Source organism: Martes martes (genome assembly GCF_963455335.1).
Source record: "Martes martes genome assembly, chromosome: 14".
In the NCBI taxonomy this organism is placed as follows: Eukaryota; Metazoa; Chordata; class Mammalia; order Carnivora; family Mustelidae; genus Martes; species Martes martes.
In genome coordinates, this window is record NC_137902.1 from 11,499,613 (window position 1) to 11,516,915 (window position 17,303).

The 17,303-nt window shown below is 58.5% G+C and overlaps 1 protein-coding gene across 1 annotated transcript in view; it reads right to left on the bottom strand.

Annotated features, from left to right (window-relative positions):
- Nucleotides 1-6,565: 6,565 nt before the first annotated feature.
- Nucleotides 6,566-17,303, bottom strand: part of GRK5 (G protein-coupled receptor kinase 5) — a 106,826-nt gene continuing 96,088 nt past the window's right edge. The window contains exons 10-15 of the mRNA XM_080822316.1: nucleotides 16,745-16,834; nucleotides 15,050-15,258; nucleotides 10,835-10,972; nucleotides 9,933-10,070; nucleotides 9,242-9,373; nucleotides 6,566-7,208 (exon numbers count right to left, since the gene is read on the bottom strand). Of these exons, the coding sequence (XP_080678442.1) occupies nucleotides 7,110-7,208; nucleotides 9,242-9,373; nucleotides 9,933-10,070; nucleotides 10,835-10,972; nucleotides 15,050-15,258; nucleotides 16,745-16,834 (806 nt within the window). The 3' untranslated portion in view covers nucleotides 6,566-7,109. The remainder of the gene's footprint in view (nucleotides 7,209-9,241; nucleotides 9,374-9,932; nucleotides 10,071-10,834; nucleotides 10,973-15,049; nucleotides 15,259-16,744; nucleotides 16,835-17,303) is intronic.

Genomic DNA, 17,303 nt, shown 5'->3' on the forward strand with positions numbered 1-17,303 from the left:
CACGCAGGGAGAGCGTATGATATTTGTCTTGTCCTTTTCACTTAGTATAATACACTCTAGCTCCATCCATGGTTACAAACAGCAAGACTTCATTCCTTGTGTATTTTCTCCCAGGAGCTGAAAAATCTATCTCCAAGTCTGGGCAAAAGTCAAGTTCAGTTTTTTCCAGGCTTCGATAAGCTCCACAATATTGGGGGTCTGAGGTTTGGCCTCCCCACCCCCTCCCCCTGGCCCAGTGTTGTCTTGTGTGTAATTTACTTTGAAATAGGTTATGGTACAAACCGTGGAATAATACCTGTGTGGAAATTAACCTCAGTCCACACCTGTGCATCCTTAGTTTACCCAAACTCTCCTCAGGAGTCCACACCTAGTGGACTCAGACGCGCTGAGGATGCCCCTCCCCCTGCTTGTTTATCCACGACAAGGCCCCAACACAGGCCCTCCAGATTCCCATCCTTTGCCTCAATGATTAGCTGATTAGCTGAACCCCCGTTTCCCACTGATCCTTCCACACAAAGTGTTTGGTAACCAAACTTTGGTTCAGGTTCTATCCCTGCTGCAGGACCCTGAACTCTGGCCCACCTTCAGCCTGAGCCAACGCACAACCCCTTCGGAGAACAGGTTGGCCTCAGGGTAAGGCGTGCTCTTCTAGAGATATCCGGGTGTGGGGAAGTGGGACTTGAGGAGCCTTGTTCCCTCCTCTCCATGAAGCAGACCCCAAGACCCTGCCGGTCCGAGGGTCAGAGCATCCTCCCTCCTGCGGCATCTCTACCCCCTGCTCCCACAGCTTCTTCAAATAAAGGCCTCTCCTCACCAGAGCTAGATTTGTTTTTCATTTGATACTTGCTTCCAAAGTCTGCAAGACAAGGCACATGCAGCGAAGTCTAGCTTCTCTATCTGCCCCTCACCCTGTCCCCTGGTGGCCATCTTTCCCTAGAGGTAACCTGACTTTCCAGTTTTGGCTTTTTTTTTTTTTTTTTTAAGATTTTAGTTATTTGAAAGAGAGAGAGAGAGAGAGCAAGAGAGAGCGAGCGAGCTGGGGGTGAGCGGCCGACAGAGAGGGAGAAGCAGGCTCCTGCTGAGCAGGGAGCCCGACGTGGGCCTCCGCCCCAGGACTCCGGATCATGAGCTGAAGGCAGACGCTTCCCCGACTGAGTGAGCCCCCCCAGGCGCCCCTCCTCTCATTTTTAAAAGCGCGTGGCTGTAGGCTTATATACCATCGTGTCCTGGCTCCCATTTTTAAAGATCAAAGGTGGCCAACGACGCACAGCATTTCCCGATTACTGTAAGAGCCCCACCACCTGTGCCGGCCGTCCTCGTCCCCGTGCAAGGATGCGGGCAGGGAGCGCAACGAGGTTTCCAGGCGAGGAAAGCGCGGTGTAAACCAGCATCACCTGCAGGCCTGTGCCCGCTCCCACCCCAGAGCGGCCCGATCAGATGCGGGCGGGAGGTTGAGAAAGCCCTGGGGGTGGCGGCCGCTGCTGGTCCAGGGGCCCGAGTTTGAGAACCGCTCGTGCGGTTCTGTGCAAATGCGAGTATGAACAAGACACGTCTACTTCTGAATGCAGCGCCTGAAGGGCAAGCAGTGGGAGCGTAGGTCCTGCTTGGACTGCAGACCTTGGCCGGACGTGAGGGCAGAGGCCTCTCTTCTCAAAGTGTAGTCCTCGGGCCAGCAGCTTCTCCTGGGAGCGTGTCAGAAAGGCAGACGCAGACTCCGACCCCCTGAGTCAGGATCTGTGTCTTAGCACACGGCCCGGGTGAGTCTGCGCTCCTCCCAGTGCCACAGGCTCTGCCTGGTGGTTTATCGCCCGGCGGTGGCCAGCGTCCTTGGGATACAAGGTCCGGGAGGGCAGGGACTTCGTCCGATTTGGTTCTGAGTGCCGTGGGTAAAGTAGGAGTTCAACAGACACCTGGTGAGTGAGTAGCCGCCCGGACGGGCCTGTTCCCTGCTGCTCCCACCCCAGGCCGTGGAGCGAGGCCCTGACAGCTGCCCAGGCCGGCAGTGAGGCGGGGCCGGGAGTCCGGGCCGACCCCACCTTGAGTGCCCGTTTCGGAGGCTGTGACTTTCTCTCGTCTTCCCGGTCTCCGGGGAGGGCAGTTAGATCCTGACATCCCATGGACGCCCCTCCCGGAGGAGGGGTAGCGGCCTGAACCTCCTTGGTGCCCTGCGGATGCCCACCTTGGACCTTTCCTGGAAATGAAAGAGCTGGAGACCATTTTGGTGCCTGCCCTTACCCAATCCACAGCTGCCTGGAGTGAGAGGAGGGAAGGGGCCGGAGAGGGTGGAAGTGGTGAAGGGTGCCCCCTGCCCCCTGTCGGCCTGGGAAGAGGTCCAAGTTGCCGGGCAGAGGGGTGTAAATGGTGGGTGGGCTGGTGATATGGGGCTGGAATTTCTCAGACCCTATGTGCCAGGAGGATGGTGGTTTCTGCCTGCTAGAGAGGCTGGCTCAGGCAGTGGAGGTTTCTGGAAGGTGGGGAGACGGTCCCGGAGAGAGCTCCTGTGATGGGACCCCCGGGTCAGAGGTTTGGAGCGCACATTTTCCCCCAGTGAACTCTCTCTCGTGGTCAGGAGGAGGTCTGGGGGGCTTCGGGTGGAGCCAAACCGTAAAAGGTTAAGCAGGGCAGCGGATGCTGACCTCCCGGGGGAAACAGCCGTGTGCAGACAGAAAGGAATGCGACGCTGTTTTCATTAAGGAATTTATTTCTCTTAAAAAAAAAAAAAAAAACAACAACAGTGGTTCGATCTAGATACAGCAGCACAGTGACCTATTAGACGGAACGTACAGAGATTCAGAGCAGCAGAACAAAAGCCGCTATCTTCAGGAATGACCTCCAAAATGGAACTATTTTCTTTCAGCATCAGTGTGAAAATTTCCCTGAAAAAAAAAAAAAAATAGAAACCTTTGGATACTAGAAGGATTATTACTGTAACACTACCAACAGCCACTAAGCTCTTCTACTTGAGAACACTTGCTTTTGATCTATTACAAAAATGACTTATTGATGGACTGGAGAAAGACCTCTAGATTCTTCTTTTAGGAAGTGTCTTTCCGTCCTGGGGAGAGCTAGCTTTTCAAGTGTTTGGACCACTGTCTGCGGCATGAGACCAGCGGAGAACCCGGCCACACGGAGCAGGCTCTAACCCGCACACTCTGGTCTTCCAATGCCCACGGGCGAGGGGCCTCTGGAGGCGAGGCTGCCCTGTCCTGGTCCCTTGTGACAGAGAGAAGTGAACTCTCTGCCGGTCATGACTCAACTCTGTTGCTTCAAAATGCACTGCGAGGTCACACTCCTTCTCTTTCCAACGGAGGCTGTGAAGTTAGGAGGTCCTGTCTCAGAGGGTGGGGCTGGGAGGACAGGAGACCACGAGGTTGTCCTTGGGCGGTACAGTTGATCGCAGGGACCTGGGAGCATGCAGCAGCCCAAGAGGAGGGCCGATGTCCCCCGAGTAGCCCTTCCTCTTCATCTGGGGTCAGGAGGAGGGTGGGAGCCTCCTGGTTGTCCGCGAGGCCGCCAGTCCCTTTGGCCAGGCCTGGGATGCCAGGCGCAAGGAGGCAGCGGTGCTCCACCAAAGCGAGGTCTGGGTCAGCGGCTCACTTGGGAGGGTCAATGGGAAGCCGATGACTCGAGCCTTCCAGAAACGGATGGGGTGTAGAAGAGTGGCAAGGAGCTTCGACAGCGGGCCGGGCTCCTTGGGGGGCATGGAGACCCTGGCCGCTCTGAGGGCATGCCCTGCACGTCGTTGGGGCTCCCTGGGCTCCCGGCTGCAGCCGGTCATGACTTTGATGACAAGGCAGCGTCCACACGTGTCCCCAGAACTCCTGTGTTGCGGCAGGCTACTGTCAAGTGTGCATAAAACCCAGACACCCTACTCTCTCCCACGCAGCTTGCCCCTCAAGACTGAGGATTTGCAAAGAGCAGCGCGTTTCAGGCAACAAGCCTCCTGGGGCCTCTCGGGACGCAGCAATGCTTAGCAGCTATGCCAGTGAGCAGTTCTCGAAAGTTCACGGTTGAAAGAGTGATTTTCCCGGCCTAGGAAGAGTCGAGAATGGGTGACATGGGATGGGGGGGCCTTCCCCGTGAAGGCAGGGCTCAGGCGTTGGTGATATTGTAGGTGATCTTATGGGAGTGCCCCCTGCCCCACACCCTGGGGCTCTATGAACATTTGTCGGTCATGGTGCTCGTGGCAGAGATCACCCCCGTCCCACTGGAGACAGCAGCTTGTCTCCTAAAAAGTGGAAGCAGAGATGTTTCTGTAGGGCCCTGCCTCTCCCCTCAAAGGCACAAGGTCAGTGAATGTCCGGTGAGGGAAATGTCACACTTGGAGAAAGAGAGGCCCTTCTGTGAAGAGCTCAAATGCTGGGGAGAAAAAAAAAAAAAAAAAAGATCCATTCACGGCTCAAACATGCCTCATCCCAGACAAGAGGATGGGGAGAACGGTGGGGTTTATTTGGTGGTTTTCCTACTTTAAAAATACCTTTTAAAAATGCAGCTCTAGGAAACAAGTTGGAGGAGAAGCTGGGGGAGGGGCAGGACCTTGGGGACCTCGGGGACTGGGGCACTTGGTGGAAAGGAGGCTGATTTTCAGGCGTTGTTTTAAATAATGACTTCTCTTCTCTTGCGGGAAACGAAGGTCCAAAAGGAATGGGTCCAAAAGCAACGGGAGGGAACAGCGAGACGGTGGCTTCGGCACCCCAGCCCAGGGGCACGTGCTGGGGACAGGCCGCAAATGCAAAGGAAGACGCCCGTCATTTAAGAGGCCCACAAAGGCCTGTGCGTTCGCCTCGTTTCAGCTCCGGGATGCAGAAACACGCGGAGCAGACTGCCGTTTCGCTTCTTACTCCTTGAGGATTCCGCGCTGCCAACGGCCAGCGTGGGGCTCGGAGGCGTGAAAAGAGACGCTTCTCAACACCATCTGGTAAGCGCGCAGCTGCTGTGAGTTGGGCAAAAGGAAGGAGGGAGGGTGGGAGCTTGGGCTGGTGATCGTCCCAGGAAGATGACTGTCCTTTCCGTCGAGAAAGGAGGGTCAGCAGGAGCTTGATCTTAAAATACTGGTCAGGGAGCTTTCCACTTTCTTGGCAAAAACGAGTATGGCTGTTTGCATTTACCTCGTACGCAGTCCAGGAAAGGAAAGAGAAGCAGCCTCGTGAGGCCGGAGCTAGTCTTGAAGAAACGAATTCTGCATGTTGGAAGGATCCTCGGGGAGCCCAGCTGTTGTTTCTCTGCCGTGTTTGTCGAGTGACCTAAAACGGTCGGTCCCAAAGGCGGCCCCTCTCCGGCGGTGAGCTCCAGGCCCCAGGGGCTGCCTGAGGGAGGAGCACGGACACAGGGCAGGAGGCCGCCATGCCCGCTATGCTCTCCTCCCTCAAAGCTCGTGCTCCATGCTGCCCGGGTCACAGGAAGAAACCGTTTTGGGAGAGTTGCGTCCAAAGCCCCAGTGAAGCTAAGGCGGCAGTGCCCTTCCTTGAGGGTATGTTAGAATGTTCTGGAGAGTTCCTTAAAAATGCAGATTCCTGGGCCCTACTCCCAGAGAATCCATTCCATAGGTCTGGGGTGGAACCCAGAAATCGGCATTTTGACCAGAAATGCCAGTGCAAGTAGTGCAGGACCCGCACTGGGAGGAGCCTTGGCAATGGCCGGGGAGCTGACACCAGGTCTGAGTGAGGCTGACTTGATTGCCAGGGACTCAGCCAGGCAGGGGAGCAGGGGTGTCAACCACTCCCCCTCTGCTAGGGCAGGGGGGAGGTGACACCTTGTGGAGGCAACAGGCCAGTGGCTCCTTGGTGCTGGTTGGCCATGCTCCAAGGGCCTGGGGACTGCCCTCAGAAGACCCTGGTCTGGGAAAGCCACCAAGTCCTCCTGGGGGCTATTTGCGCCTGAAGTTTTGAGATGCCCTGTTAGAGCTCGCCTTTGTCCCACCTCTCCCAAGAAGTGACAGTGAGGGTGTCTTGGGCTTCTGTGGTATCCTGGCCCTCTCCTCAGCCACGCCATTGCTTGGAGAGCCAATGCCACCCATGCCACCTAGGCCAGGGATTCTATGGGGCCTTGGGAGGCTCTCCAGACCCTGTGACCCTGTTAACGCCTAAGGAATGTGCTTGGAGTCCCTGGGCAAGTCTCCCTCTCCCACTACGGACTCATTCAACAGGACCCCCCTGGCCCCCTCTCACGGATGCCTCCCTGGGCCACGGGATTCAGGAGAGCTGGGGTTCCCTGACTACTCCTTGTCATCGAGATGCGTCCCTTTAAAAACAGAATAAAACAAAAATCCCCAAAAGCAAGCATCTTGAAAACATATAGGCTTTAGCCATTAGAACCTGTTTGAAAGAAAGAGGCCCAGCTCTATGTGCCTTCCAGAAGGAAGAGGAGGCCAAGGCCAGAGAAACACAGGCACCGTGTGCCTCTAAAGGAAACAGGAGCATTGGCCCAGGTGACTCCAGAGACCCCATGGGGGACATTCTGAAGTCCCAACTGTGTCTGGAGCACCTAATTCGGGTTGTTCTAAGCCAACGGCATGGTGACATCCACGTGAGGGAAAGGTTACAGAGATGGATACAACCAATCCTTTAAAGGTGGAATGTGAATCATTTTTCTACATTTAATAAAAACATTTTCTCATTTGAGGCTCTGGAAGTCTTGAGTCACATTTTTTTTTTTTTTGTCACCCCTCCCCGCCCCCCCGCCCTGCCCACTCTAAAATGTCTTAAAACACATGGCTTGACAGTGGCTGCACAGAAAATATACACCCTCCGAGTCTGACTTTCATTTAAATACAAATATACAAAATGTAAACTGAGACGATAGAGAAATTTACAAAACTTTTCTTTAAAAATAATAAAGACAAAATTCAGTTCTAGGTATGACGCTATCGAACTACGTGCAAGTTGTCGTATCCGGCTGGATTTCTATTGCAATGTTCCACGTCGGCTTGAGGGCCACCTCTGGAGACAGACCTGAGTGGAAATCTCTTTGAGAAACCTGGAGGCTCTGCGTCGAGGAGGCGGGTGGCCTCCTTCCCCGGCTCCTGGAGAGCTCCCCCCGTCCACCAGTTCTGCTTCTAAGGACAAGGGTCTAGGCTGGTCCCACCGCGGACTTCAAGGCCAGAGCTCCAACTAGCTGCTTCCGGTGGAGTTTGAACTGACATGGTTTGAATTTATGTGGTGGTTAAAACTGGTCTTGGGATTGGGTGAACTCTTGGAATTGTTTTGATGCTGGAGGAGAGAGCAGGAGGCGGAGAGAGAGAGAGAGAGAGAGAGAGAGAGAGTGTCAGTCAGTCAGTCCTCGTGGACGCACAGGGGCCTCTGAATCTGAAAACAGGGTCACGGTCAGGGGCTGCTGCCTTGTGCCTTCTTCCGCTGCAGACCCAAAGCCAAGGCCACCCCTTGGAGCAGGGGGACAGCTATGGGATTAAGAGGACCCCAAGGCCAGGAGAGGGCGGCCCCTCCTAGAGTATCTATGGGTTCATGACTGTAGGCCCAGGGTCTGAAACCTGTCGCTTAGCTGCGTGACCTTGAGCAAGTAACTCAATCTCTTGGCTGCCTTGTGTGGCCTGTGGGATAAGAAGTGCTTCTGTACTGGGCAGGCGGAGTGTGAAATGAGGCAGGGCACAGAGAGGGCTCGGTGAGCGCCGGACCCGAGAACCAGGAACTGCGGGTTTACAGACCTCCTGCTGGCCCTGGGTGCTGACCTTTCAGGAGGCCCACAGAGGGTGTGGCGGGTCAGCACGGCGCCACCCAAGTGGCGGGAAGTGGCAGGGCCAGATCTGAACCCAGGGTCTGTGAGTCTCGGCAGCAAGGTCGTGGTAGGGACGCAGCAGTGTGGAAGGGAGCTTCAATTTTACTCGGTGGAAGCATTCACAAGTTATATTTTTATGGTCTACAGACAGGAATCTGTTTTGGAATGGGATATGAAACTCACAAGATGCTTTCAGATCAAACCCCAAACTCGCCCTCAGTCTGTCTTTTCTCTCCATGTGTCCTATCCGTGCTCCCTGCCATTATCCCCAGATCCTTCATATGGGCTTACCAGCCGTGTCACCTTGCCCAAGTCCCTTGACCCCCCTCAGCCTCAGTTTCCCTATCTGTGAAGTGGGGTAATGGGAGCCCATCCTGGGCTCACGCTGCGCTAGGACGCCCAAAGGGCAGGATCCCGGTCTGGCTTGCTGGTGCATCTCAGACCCTAAGGAAACAGCCTTGCACGTGGGGGGCACTCGCTCCATACTGGCTGATCGACTGGACGACTGAATTAAGGCCCAGGCTTTTGCGGAGAGTAAGTAAGAGAAGCCCTCAGAAAGCGCTCGGTGCAGAGGGAGGTCCACAGCAGAGTGCCAGCAACAGTCACCCCCATCCTGTATCAGAGTGGGGGTGGGGGAACTGGGGGCCTGGGGACCCGAGCTGCACTGCCTCTCCTCCTTCATCCTCCTGGGGAGAGGGTCGGCTCCTTGGGGGTCGGGGCGGGATTGTGGGGGGATGTAAATAATGGAGACTCCCAGGCGGTTGGATGGACCCACTGGGGCAAGCCTTCTTCAAGGCTCAGGCCAGGAGGGGGGCGCTATTCTGGCCGCCCTGGGCAAGGGGGATGAGGTGAGGGCCTCAGCGGGCTCTCACAGGCCTGCGGGGACATTTCTTCGATCTGGTCTACTCGGAACCCTCAATCCAGGGACAGCCTCTGAGGAAGAATGCCTTTTCCCAAGGGGCAAAGTCTCTTGGGGCTGCCAGCTGGAGGCCACAGCATCCACTCAGGGGGTCCTGTCCCAGGAGCCATGAGGTTCTGCAGGGACCTCCTCTCCCACACCCGTTCTGCCTGCTCGTTGTCACATGCCGTCGTCACCTACAGAACACGAGTCTTTACAAGGGCCGTATAGGGCAGTCAGTTCTCCGTCGGGGAGATTTCGCCCCCAGAGGACATGGGGCCAGGTCCGGAGACATTTTTGATTAGTCGGGTTGGGGGGACACTACTGGCACCTAGTGGGTACAGGCCACGGAGGCAGCCCCCACAACCGAGAAGGCACCCCGGTCATCCGCAGTGCCGAGGCCCAGGCCCCTCGATGAGGGGTGAGCTTTGGGCTGGCCCTGCCCCTTCCACCCCACGGATCCCCTCACTGGGCGGGGCTGCCGCGGCCCCTGCTCCCCGACGCCCCACACGTACGGAGAAGGCCACGGGTCCGGTGTCAGGGAGGTACCTGGGCCCAGGGCGTCCAGGGGCCAACAGCAGGCCAGCCGGGCGTGAAGGGGGCGGCTCTCACCTGACGCTTGAAGATTCTCTGGAGCAGCCCTTTCTTCGGCGGCTCTGGAGGGTGGCTTCTGTTCAGGTCCGCCGAGAGGGCACCGTTGGGTCCGAACACGTTCAGCTCCTTAAAGCACTCGGTTTCTATCATCTGGGGAAGCAGGGCGAGGGTGCCATGAGGGGCCGCGTTAGTCACCTGGGCTGGACGGGAGTCCCAGCGGCCGCCACCGGCCCCGAGCCTGCTGCACCCAACAGGCCCTCCACCTGCCCCGCAACTTCAGGGGCCCAGGCCCAGACCGCTCCCCGCCCGCCTCGGCCTGTGCCCCGTCGGCCTCCCCGAGCTGCCTCCACCGACGGGCGTGTGCTCACCGTCCAGCCGCCAAACCCACGCCTCATCTCCCTCTTCACCCCCCTCCAAGCCCGGGTCACCCACATGCTCTGCGCCCTTCCCCTTGGCGGGGTCCCCTCCCCTGCCCCATCACGTCCATCCCATGGAAGCAGCACGGGTTCCCTCAGCTCCAGCCATAGTCCCTTCCTCCTCTCTCCAGCCAGACCTCCCAAGACAGTCAGCCGGGCAGCCACGTCTGTCCCGCCTCCTCCCCCTCTTCTGAAGCCCACGCCAACGGCGCCCTAGTCCAGGCCCTGTCCTCCCGGCCCACCTGTCCTCCTGTCCACCCCTTCAGGGTGCAGACGACCACCACCCTGCTCACCTCGCTCTGCCATGGGATGGGCACGGAGCCCGTGGAGAACTTGGAGTAGAAATCATCGTCCGTGTGGTCCAGGTTGACGCCTTTCACGGTGGAGAACTGCTCGATGTCCAGCACGTCCTTGCAGTACACGGCGCGGGGCTGCGGGCAGAGCGCTCGCTTAGTCACGTGGGGCCGCACCCCACACCTGGTGGCCCCAGCCTCGGGTTCTGATGGGGGGCGGGGGGCGCCTTTCTGGGGACTGTACTGCTCTCACAGATCTGCCAAGGGGCTCCTTCCTGCTGTCACCCTCATGCCGGCTGCTGGTCACCCCTCTCTCCAGGCTGAGGCCGCGGAGGGGGTGATGGAACACGCCCTCTCTGACCTCACATTCCTCCGTACCTCCGAGGATGCCCACTCCCCCCGGCAGATTGTTTCCCCGGAGCCCACAGGCTCAGGATTTCCAGGCATCTCCATGGGAATGAGGGCGGCCACAACTGGGGCCTCTGGCCCATCCTCCACAGAGAGAAGGAATGCCGGGGGCTCAGGGCCACAGAGCCATGTGGCCCAGGGAGGACCTCCCGCCCTTCTCACGCCGCTGGGCACCTGGGCTCTACAGCTGGACAGGCCTGGGCTGGGCTCCCAGCTGTGGTGCTTGGAAACTCTGGGAGAGTCACATACCCCCTTGTAGGCCTCAGTCTCCTCACCTGCAAAGTGGGGACAGTAGAGGAACCTATGCATGCGGCTGACGGCAGTGCCTGCCACAGAGCCAGGCCCCAGAACCGCGAGCTGCCACTGTTACAGCACGCATACCCGCCGTCCTCCCTCGCCCCCGGCCCTGTCCTCCTGGAGCTCAAGGATTCACGCAGTCAAGGTCGTGAGTGTGTGCACAGGCTCAGCCTGGGCTTGGGGTGGGGGCTACTCACGTCTGGGATGAAGGGAGGGTCCAACATCCCGGCTTCTAAGCGCTTGAAATTCATGTTCCTGAAGAAGGGGTGTCTCTTGACCTCTGAAGCCCCCTCCTCCTGGCAGCCCAATCTCTGCTTTGCATCCTTGGTGAGCAGCTGTGACAAGAGAGCCCGGAGAGGGTCATGCCTGGTGGGCCTTTCCTCCTGCTGAAGGCCACAAGGAGCTTGGGGCTTCGAGCACTGTGGCCATGTCTTTCACGAGTGTCCCCCCTCCAGCCTCTACAGTGCCCACATCACCCCAGGCACCCAGGGTGGTCTCACACTGGCGCTGGGCTCGGGTGCCGGGACCTGCGGGACAGCAGGAGTCCCGTGCGCCCTCCCCAAGGTGGCATGCCCGCCTCTGCAGGCCTCCCTTGCTCATTTACTCAACTCCTAAGTACTCTGCAGACGTGTTCCTGGTTGGCACACACCACTGTGCCAAGAGGGAGGAGGGGCACCCATCAGGACAATACAGGGACGACACCACGGCTGCAGGGGAACACAACCTGGTGGCCAGTTCGGGGGAGGGGGGGCTGGCTGGAGGCTTCCCAGGGAAAGGGCATTTGCAACAGGCTTCCCAGAGTGGGGAGGTGGGGAAGGCATCAGGGGAAGGGTCTGTGCTAGCAAGGGCAGGGTAGGCTTGGGGAACATCGGCCTTTGAGTCTGGGTGAAGGATGAGGACGTGGGGACGGCTCAGGGCGAAGGGGACGGGCTAGGGAGGCTGCTGGAGGGTCCTGAAGGCCAGGTCAGGAGGGTTTTGATCCGGAGGTAGCGGGGAGCGACGGACGGTCAGGGTGGAAGAGTGTCCTCGTCAGAACCAAGAGGTGGGAAGGTTCCTGGGAGAGGAGGAGGCTGCGGAAGCAACCAGCCAGGCCACAGGCCTAAAGGTGTGAATGAGGCCGGGAGGCTGGCAGGAGTGAAGGGGGGTGCTGGGGGTGCCGGGAAGGGGTAAGATGGGGCCGGCTGTGATGCCGGAGGACCACCAGCTGACCAGCAGGCATCCAGTGGTCAGGTGACCCCACCTGTGCTTCTCTCTTCCCTGCCCCACTGAGCACGGCGCCTGGTATGCTGTTGGAACCCCCTGCTTGCTTTCAGACTGAAATCAAGGCGGACGGTCTGCACCCCAGAGGGGGTCCGGCCCTCTCCTCCTCCAGGACCCTGGCACCCTCTGTGTGCTTTCCTTCCACATGCATTTGCTGCCAGCCGTGTGGGCTGGGCTGCGGTGGACAGCCAGTGGGCAGGTGGGCCTCCGGGGCTCGTGGTCCAGAGGGGGAGGCTTGCAGGAACCATTCCCTGGCCCCCCCATTCCCCTTCGAACAAAGGAATCAAAGGCGGCACCAGGGCAAGCACTAGGTCACAGCCTAGAAAGGACGGAGTCCTGAGAGCCGCTGTCAGCTGTGGTCCGGCGACCCCCCAGGCCGGTTCTGCCCAGAGAGTGGTGGCTCGGGGCCTCAGCTTCTCTTTGCCAGGGTTTCTTCCTTTCCACAAAGGCTCCAGGAATCAGCTCTGCCGGGCTAGGCTCCTCCTTGTTCTGAGAAATCCCAGAAAGGCAAGTCTCCTTGGGTAGAGGCTGGACCTCCCAGCTGTAGACCCCAGAGCCCACACGGGCGGGCCAGACAGAAGACACAAATAAGGACGATAAAGGCCGAGTGGGCTGGGTGGGCCATGCCAGGCTATCCATCAGTTCCTGCTAGGGCCCAGGGCTAAAAATCCAGGTTTTTATGTGAAATCTCTCCAATTTTAAATCTTGGCAATGAGCCCACCATTCACCTCTTTCTACAACACCATGCAGGCTGAACATCCACCAACACGCTGCCCGTTTGCAATCTGGTATCACGTGTACACCGGGACAAGCAAGGGGCACAGGCAGGGTGGGCTTCCTGGAGGAGGAGAAGGGATGGGCTGGAAGGCTGTTGAGGCTGAGATGGCTGAAGGGCCAGTGCTGGGACTCAGCAGGGATCTACAGGAGGTCTGGGCCTAGGGACTGGACCAAGGGCCAGGGCAGTGACACGCATGAATTTCTGGACATCAGGGGCAATGGAAAGGGTCTTGCGGCTGCCAAGATGGAAGGGGGAAGGAGCTGGCAGCCAGGAACCAGCTTCCTTGCAGTCTGTGCAGTGGCCTTCTCGGCCAGGCAGGGCTGGAGCTGCCAGAGTTTAGAAACTGTCCCGTGCACCCCGAGCCTTCATGGTTTCCTCAGAGTCAGGCCCTGTCCTGAGCTGGCACCGCCTGGAGGGGACAGGGCCACCCTAGCTGCCAGACAGGCTGTGGTGAGGGGTGCCGGAAGCCCCAAGGCTAGAATCCCAAGACCTGATGGGCATTTGTAATAAGAGGAAGCAAGGCCAGGGGCCTCTTCCAGTGGAGAAAGATGAGGGGACACTGGTTTGGCAGTTGACACCCATGGGCCAAGGTCGGTCCAGAGCCTCAGGCTCAGCTCACCGCCTTTCCCTTGGTGGCCACCGGGGGGCAGCAGAGGGCCAGCAGTGCCCCTGGTCCTGGAGCCCCAAAGCTGAGCACCAAGAAGGACTGACAACAGGCAGGGAGGGGGCCCTCTCCACCTCTCTGTCCTCTCTGCATGTCCCACGTCCTGCTGGGGCTCCTCTGCTTCTCTGAGTCGCCAACCCTGATCTGGGACATTTGGTAATGCTCTGACCATGGCTGACGACTTCCCTCTTCCCTCCTTCTCCCAGTTCGGTCCCACTGGATAGACACTTTGCCTCCAAAACCAAGTATTGTTGGCAGCCCCCAACCTCAGTTTTCAAACATCCTTAGGACCCTGAAATTCGACCTACCTGACTTCTGCCTCACTCCTCCTGTCCCCCTCCCCGACTCCAGCTGCTGTGACTCCCTGGATTTCTGGGAGCCCTGCGCGTGCGGGTGGCTGTCTGCGTGCACACGCGCCATCTCCTCAGGGTCTCCCACACACCTACGTGGCAGACCTAGGCTCCTCTCCTTTGGAAGTGGTCAGACAGTAGCCGTGGGAAGAAGGCTCTGACATCAGACCGAAGCCGGTAGGAGAAAGTGGTCAAGCAGCAGGTGGACGGCCCCAGGAGAGGGGCCTCCTCAGGGCAGGGAGCTATGGCACAGGGTTCCTGGGCCACTAACAGGGCAGCCTTGGCTTTTCTGGAAGCAGAAGCTTTGCTGCTTTAATCAGCTCCTCAGGCCTGCTCTTCTCTATACCCCAGCCTCACGGTTTAGGTCCATGGGTCAGAGAGGAGGCAGGGAGGGCAGCCTCCGGCCTCAGCCCTACTTGTCTGCTGTTCCAGGGGCAGCAGTGCCCCAGGGAGAGGAAGTCCATGGGCTCGTGAGTCCCCAGAGCTCAGGCCCTCCTGTCCCCATGTGTCCAGCACTGGGGGGCAGTGGCCTGCCGTGGGGGTACAGCACACCGGGCCTGGCATCAGAGGGAGGAGGACCCCAAGCAGACACAGGCAGAACTTGGGAGCCTGAGAGCTAGGCAAGAATGGAATTGGGCCACCCCCACCTCAAAGCCTCTGGCCAGGGGTGGGCCCACCCAGGTTGAGGGGAAGGGCAGCAGGCCAGGGATGGGCTCACTGCCAGCTTCGCTTCTGACAGCTCCTATCACTGCTTCCTCTAACCAGCTTCCCAGGCCCTGCTATCTGGCCCTGACCTCCCAGCCTGTCTAAACAGCTCTCCCCACCTGCGCCCTCCCCGTGGACGGTCAAATCCCACTACCCATAGATTCCTGTCATGTGGGACCTAAGCTAGTGTGACCAGCGTTCCAGGTAGTGGAAGGAAAACTCTGTTGTAAGACGTTCAAAGGCTGAAAACACCACCACCTCACCACCTGTGCTGCACCTGCTGGCCTTAGCCAGTGCCCAAGGACCCAGAGTTTGAGGCTGCAGGGGGCCAAGGTCAAGGGTAAGGGATACCCCAAGATACCTCTGTGTCTTGGGGAATTGGCTGCGATCACCTCCTTTCTCCTCCACGATGATTTCCCCCAACAAAGCTGGATGGAGGGTGTCTTATGCAGTTCCCCTAAGTCCCCTTCCCTTGTCATGGAGTCTCCCTGCGACAACCTCGGTCCACAACGAGGACTGCTCGCTCCTCTGGCCTGGGGGCTTCCCGACTTGTGCCCTAGTGTGTCCTGACCCTTGCTGCTCTTGACTGGGGCAGGAGGGGAGAGGCTACTAGACACCCGGCCCAGGGGGAGCGACTGGCTCACCAGGAGCTCACCATTTTGCAGATGGACTTGGCCTCCTCCGAGAACTTTTGGGAGTACACCTCCTCTGTCTCCAGGACCCGGCGGTCCACTTCCTCCCGCTTCACCTTCTCTTTGCGGCCCCGGAATGGTGACTGGCCCTCGATCATCTCGTAGATGAGGCAGCCCAGACCCCAGTAGTCGGGGCTCAGGCCGTATCTCTGGTTGTTCAGGACCTCCGGAGCTGCGGGCAGAGGAGCGGAGCCAGGAGGGGTAAGAGACAGCGGGTGGCAGGACAGAGCTGGGGCACAAGGGGCCAGGGCTGCCACTCACACCGATGGAGCCTCAGGCCATCCTGCACCCAGCAGTGATGGTGCTGCTTACAGAAGGCCTGAAGCTTCATGGCAGGGACACGCTTGCCCCTCCTGACTCCTACTCGCCAACTGCCATAAACACCACCTCCCCCAGGGAGCCTGCCCTGACTGCTCTCCTCAGTGTTCCTGCAAGGCTCGGACTGTGGCTTTAGAAGCCAGACCACAGCAGCCGGAAATGTCCCTCCCACTAGAATCCGAGCTGCCTTATTCACTGTTGTGTCCCAGCAAGGGGTGTGACACCTGACACGGAGTAGGTGCCACAGCCATATTTATTTCTAGAAACGAAGGTGTGTCCACCCAAAGTAAAGATGATTTTAAGTTTACCTGGAATTAAAACCGCCTCTCGCTATGGCTTCCCTACTACTTCAATGAAAATATTCTAGATTAACCATCCAAGTGTGAAAAAGGTAAGCTTCGTGTCATCAGACAGCTCACAAACATCGAGAGGCAAACGCCTGTGAGCCCGTGAGCGTACACCAGAGGCCCTGCGGGTGGCCGCAGGCAATGCCCCATGCGAAAGGAGACAGACGTAGGTGTCCACAAACACTGATTGCTGTGTCACCCGTCCAACCATCCGCCCATCCGTCAGCAGCGGCATGGGGGTGCACACAGCTGCGTATATGGAGGTACACCCCCCACAGGCTCCCAGATGACACGCAATCTGAAAGGCATCTTCTGGCAGCAGAGACAACATACAGAATCGGCTGCAGGCGCCGTTGGCACGAGCCTGGCAGGGGATGACATCCCCGGCTCCCAGAGCTTTCTGGAGCCCCACTTTCTGGGGTGAGTGGGCGTACGTGTGTGAGATACCATGCGCAGGAGGCAGCCCAGGGATGTCCTTCACTCGGAGGGGGGATTCCAGAGGACCAGAGGGAGCTCCAGGTCTCTTCCTGTAGCCCTCAGGACGATGGTCCGGGACTAAGCATGCGAGGTGAGGGGCTGGGGGCAGGGCAGGGAGCCTAAGGCTGGTCTCTGCTTAGCATCTTGCTTAGTGACATGACAGGTGGTGCACTCCTTTCTGGGTATTTCCGAGTGACTCCCTTCCTCTCAGGGGCCTCTCTGAGAGGCTGCCTGCCAGCTCACCAGCCCCCCGCCTTGAGATCAGCCTCCCCTGAGCGGCGCAGTATGCCAGCACTGACCTCTGATGTGGAGAGTGGCTTGGCTTTGCGGTGCAGGCGGGGCTGGGGTGAGGGGTTCAGAGAGCTCAGTTCAGGGAGGCTGAACCCTGGGCCCAACACACCCCCACCCTGGCTAAGACCTCCCACTGCCCACTGTGCCTCTACTGATGCTCAGAGTTGCACAAAGAGGCTGGCGGCCCAAGAGGTAGGCTTGGGGAGGGGCCACACCCACACTCACCCATGTAGCCGACGGTGCCCACCCGGCCACGGATCAGGTCTCCCTCAGGGATCTTCACAGCCAGACCCAGGTCCGAGATCCGAATGTGGCCTGAGTGAGGAGAGCAGCGTCAGCAGGTCCCGGGGATGGCTGTGTGGACCGCTCTGGGCAGGGCCACATACCTGCCATGTGCCCCTGGGCAAGGCTCACGGACTCTTGAGTTTTTGTCTGTCTGCAAGGAGGGGCATCATCATCAGCCCCCTCGGGGTGACCGCAGGCCCCTGGGAGAGTCCAGGCATCAGAGCATTGTGGGTCAGTCATTACTTTTCAGGAAGAAAACATAACTAGGAAAGGATGCCTGGACTTGGCTGGACAATGGCCAACTACCTCATAAAATGCCCTCGTGGGCTTTTGGGAAAGCTGAGATCACCAAGTTTAACACGCCTTGGCCTGATTCTGGGATTGCTTCATGGGGAAAATGGGAGATTTTCCTGCAATTTTACGATTTGCCTAAGAGGAAAAATTATAAAGCAATTTGGGAAGCAACTTCCTGTCCTGTCTTGTTGATCTTTGGAGAAAC